General features: G+C 47.2%; 1 protein-coding gene across 1 annotated transcript; it reads left to right on the plus strand.

The window, feature by feature from the left end:
* Positions 1–3210: 3210 nt before the first annotated feature.
* LOC128045351 (phosphate carrier protein, mitochondrial-like) lies at positions 3211–4203 on the plus strand. The gene has a single exon (XM_052637850.1). The coding sequence runs from the start codon at positions 3211–3213 to the stop codon at positions 4201–4203; it is 993 nt and encodes a 330-aa protein (XP_052493810.1).
* Positions 4204–4759: the final 556 nt, after the last annotated feature.

Genomic DNA, 4759 nt, shown 5'->3' on the forward strand with positions numbered 1-4759 from the left:
TGTTCCTTAACCTTTTATTCATTACTGGCCTTTCTTCCCCATGATCCTTTTTAGACTGTTTTCCTCTAATGGCTTTTTTCTATCTCCCTGATCCTCCCTGAGCTCCTCTCCCAACCTGGAAATTAAATAACAAGGAATATAATTTTGTTGTGTAGAGTTGAGTTTTGGAAGGTCACAAACCACTGTACTAAGATTTTTTGGCCTCTAAGATCCAATTTTCACCTCCTGGGGGATGATATTACCTCAATTGAGAATGAATACTCTAGTATGAAATGTCCCTCAAACTTGTTGGACCACTGACCTTTTTCAAGTGGACCAATATTCCCAGGAACATAATTTAGGAAGCCCTGATTTCATCATCATGGGACATTTTAATGCTTCATTGTTCTCTATGATTTGAGGAGAGACTCCTCTCTTTAATACTGAAATTCCTGGTGTTAAAAGATACATTAAGGCATGTTAAATATTTTAAAAGTTTATTTGAGCAAAAATGGATTCTAATCAGCATCATTTGGCAACACCAAACAGGAAGTAGTTAGAAATGTTCCAATGACAGTAGGAACAGTAGCTAGGGGAAAGAATTTTATAGACATTCTGAAGCAAAGCAAGAAAATTATTTGATTGGTTATAACTTAAGCATTCGCTTTATTTGGTAAGTCAAAACCAATCACAAATAGCCTAGTTGGTTGGTTTCATTATATAAGTTGCCAAGGCATTAAAGCCCTCTCAGTCTATTGTGTGCATGCATGCTAAGTTGCTTCAGTTGCGTCTGACTCTTTGTGATCCTATGGGCTGTAGCCTGCCAGGCTCCTCTGTCCATGGGATTCTCCAGGCAAGTAATCTGGAGTGGTTGCCATTCCCTTCTCCAGGGGATCTTCCAGGCCCAGGGATAGAACCCACATCTCTTATGTCTGTCTCCTGCATTGTCTGGCGGGTTCTTTACCACTAGCGCCACCTGGGAAGCCCCTCAGTCTAATAGCCTTGTTTAATTAACATTGGTATAAGATTACAATAAGGAATGGAGTTCAATAAGACTTCTTGATTGAGAAGTCTTGTATTTGTCTTTCCCTAGTTTGTGGTTAGAATTTTATACCAGGCAATTTTTTAAAATTATGGTATATAACATGTAACAAAGTCTGAGCCTGGTGGGTGACAGTCCATGGGGTCGTAAAGAGTCAGACATGACTTCGCGACTGAGCACATAACATGTAAAGTATATAATGAACATTAATTACCAGTATGCAACTTGATGAATTTCCAGAGTTCTATACGCTTTCATTCAGTTTAGGATATAAGTATTGAATTCTAATCAAAGAGCCTTAAAAAAAATCTTGACCTTCCATCATCCACATTTTGTGTTTCAAACTTTAGTAAAGTTTAATGAAGAATTCACCCAAGGGAGCTTATTAAAACTGCATAGTCCTTCCCTCAGATTCTCATTCAGAGGATCTAGGGTGTGATCAGGGATTTTAAATACAGCTCTCCAGGTGATTCTGATGCAGGTGGTCTATGGATCACACCTCTGAGAAATACTGGCCTCCTTGTAGTGTAAAAGTCAAAGTCCTGAACAGGTATTCAGGCTTTCCTTAATTTGACCCAATTCTATTTTTCAGACTGAACCCTTGCTGGTTTCTACCATGCCAAATTACTCACCTCTCCTCAATAGGTCATGCACTCCTGTTTCCCCTAACCTGGAATTACCTTTCATTCTTTACATAACTGATTCCTACTCATCCTTCAAGACCTCTGAGAAGTCTTCTTAAATTCATCAGGCAGAATTAGTTGCCCCTCATTGTTCATCCAGAACTTTATTCAAACTCCTGTTATAATACTTATCACACAATACTGATTTTTTAATCTCCTCATTTAGATGTCAGCAAGAATATTTCTTCCCTGGTGGCTAGATGGCAAAGATCTGTCTGCAGTGCAAGAGGCCTAGTTTGATCCCTGGGTGGGGAAGATTCCCTGGAGAAGGGAATGGCTACCCACTCCAGTATTCTTGCCTGGAGAATTGAATGGACAGAGGAGCCTGGCAGGCTACAATCCATGGGGGTCACAAACAGTCAGACACAACTGTGTGACTAATACTTCACACTTGAAGAATATGCCTGACTCTTTGCTAAACCCCTTACCTGCATAGGGCCCAGCACACAGTGAGTGAATGTATGAATATATGCTACTGATTTACAAGTAGAATCATTTAGTTCTCATTTTCCAGGCCAATGAGACTACAAGCTCCCTTAAAAGGAAAGATGATTTTTGACTTTCCTAATCTCCAAAATCATGGCAGGGATTCAGTAGTCAATGAAACAACATCAAATGAATGAAAATAATCAGCATCCCTCTCTCAATCTAGGGAGAACCTCCATCCTTCCTAAGACCCCACAATAACTCTTGGAGGGAAAGGAGTGGAGTGTGGGTTTGGGGGAGAGGTATCCTCCCAGTCTCTGCTGTAAGAATGTTAGGTAAGGCTGGAAGCTCAGGGACTGGTCCTCTAATGCCAGGTTCCTGGTTCTCTCTGTGCATTCCCTCCATAGAACATTCTGTGGCCATGGAGATGACCATTACCATAAGCGGGCTGTTTAAGTGAGGACTCCAGAAAGGCCTTTCAGGAAGGCAACTCTTCCTGAAAGAGTGCATGGCGACTCTTCACCCTGTCACTCATCTCCTCATCTACTTACTTGCCTATTCATGTGTTTACTCATGCTTGTACTTGTTGATTTATTTTTTTAGCATCTTTGTAGAAGACTAAGCTGCTGAGCTGAACAGAAGCCACTTGACGCACTAGGCACGGAAAGCCTTACCACGGAAGGTGAGACCTAGGGACCACTGAGGAGGAAGCTGAGGAGGGTTGAGGGGCGGGGTTCCTGTCGTTACCAGAAGCCTATTTGCCCAAAAGCTTGAGGGCGGGGTGAAGGGCCGTCCTGGAGGTGAGGGGTGAGGCGATGCCCCTACTTAAAATTTCGGGAGCCAGTTGAGATCCAAAGGCAGCCAAGCCGGTAGCGGGTGTGCAGGCGTCGGTAGAGAGCGGTCGAAGACCTTTGGGCTCTGGCGCGACCTGTCCCTCGCTCAGACCAGACCGTTGGGTTAGCAAGCTCACGTTGGTGGGTGGGGGAGGGGGGAGTTCAGCCGCATGCGCAGTGCCCTGGGGCCCCTGAGGGAGGAAAGAGCTCAGGCTGAGGGAAGCGTGTGCCTAGACCCAGCGCGGCCATGTGTGATGCTGGCGGTTACCGAGCCCTGCGGGGGAGAAGCACAGGCCAACTCAAGGGCAGGCCCTGGGCAGCAGCCTTGGAGGAGTCCAGCTACGAGTACGGCTCCACGAAGTACCTACTGCTTTGCGGCCTGGGCGGAATGCTGAGTTGCGGGCTGACGCACACGGCCATCGTGCCTCTGGACCTGGTCAAGTGTCGCATGCAGGTGGACCCCAGCAAGTACAAGGGCATCCTGAGCGGCTTTGGCGTGACACTGCGGGACGACGGGCTGCGCGGCCTGGCCCGAGGCTGGGCCCCAACCTTTCTAGGCTACTCCATGCAGGGCCTCTTCAAGTTTGGCCTCTACGAGGTCTTCAAAATCCGCTACGCGGAGCTCCTGGGCCAGGAGAAGGCCTACGAATGGAGAACCGGGCTGTACCTGGCCGCCTCAGCCAGCGCCGAGTTCTTCGCCGACGTGGCCCTAGCCCCGATGGAAGCGGTGAAGGTTCGCATGCAGACGCAGCAGGGCTATGCCCGCACGCTCCGGGCCGCGGCCCCCAAGATGTACGGCGAGGAGGGCCTGTGGGCCTTCTACAAAGGCGTGGCGCCGCTCTGGATGCGCCAGATCCCCTACACCATGATGAAGTTCGCCTGCTTCGAGCGCACGGTTGAGGCGCTCTACAAGTACGTGGTGCCCAAGCCGCAGAGCCATTGCACCAAAAGTGAGCAGCTGGCCGTGACCTTTGTGGCTGGCTACATCGCTGGCGTCTTCTGTGCCGTGGTGTCCCACCCTGCGGATTCTGTCGTGTCCGTTTTGAACAAGGAGAAAGGCAGCACGGCCTTCGACGTTCTCCGCAGACTGGGGTTCAAGGGCGTGTGGAAAGGCCTGTTCGCCCGGATCATCATGATTGGCACCCTGACTGCCCTGCAGTGGTTCATCTACGACTCGGTCAAGGTCTATTTCAAATTGCCTCGCCCTCCAGTCCCTCAAGCGCCCAAATCCCGAAAGTAGGCATGGATTGGAAGACTCCTGTGGCCACCGTTGGCCAGTATTTCGATTCCGTGGGGGGGGCTTATGTTCAAATAATATTAGTGTGTAGGATGTTAACGTTTGTGGAGAGGTGACAACGTGCAGACCTAGTTTTCTTTTAAGTGATCCATTCCTGCTTTTTGGCAATCCAAGAGAATTGCAACCGTTTCATTTGGGAGTTTGGACCATTGTCTTTGGGGAGTCGGCGTGGTTGCTTTAACTCAATAGCTTCTCAGGAATTATAAGGGGAAAAAATTCTTAACAGGAAGTAATGTTAGGTGATTTAGTGCCTCTAGGTTGTATCTCCTTTGATTCACCATTCAGTGGAGATTATCCAGGCATCACTACAAAAGAGCCTACTGATAAGGTTTCAAGGTCAGCCCAACTATATGGGATAGAGAACAAAGTAAAATTCTGCTACATAGTGCTCATCTCAATAGAAATCGTGCACCTATTGAATAGATGAAGGATTCGTTCCATATTTCTTGTTCATGTCCATTGCAGATAAAAATTATTGAAAGTTAAATTGTGACTTACG

Source organism: Budorcas taxicolor, chromosome 3 (genome assembly GCF_023091745.1).
Source record: "Budorcas taxicolor isolate Tak-1 chromosome 3, Takin1.1, whole genome shotgun sequence".
NCBI classification, from domain to species: domain Eukaryota; kingdom Metazoa; phylum Chordata; class Mammalia; order Artiodactyla; family Bovidae; genus Budorcas; species Budorcas taxicolor.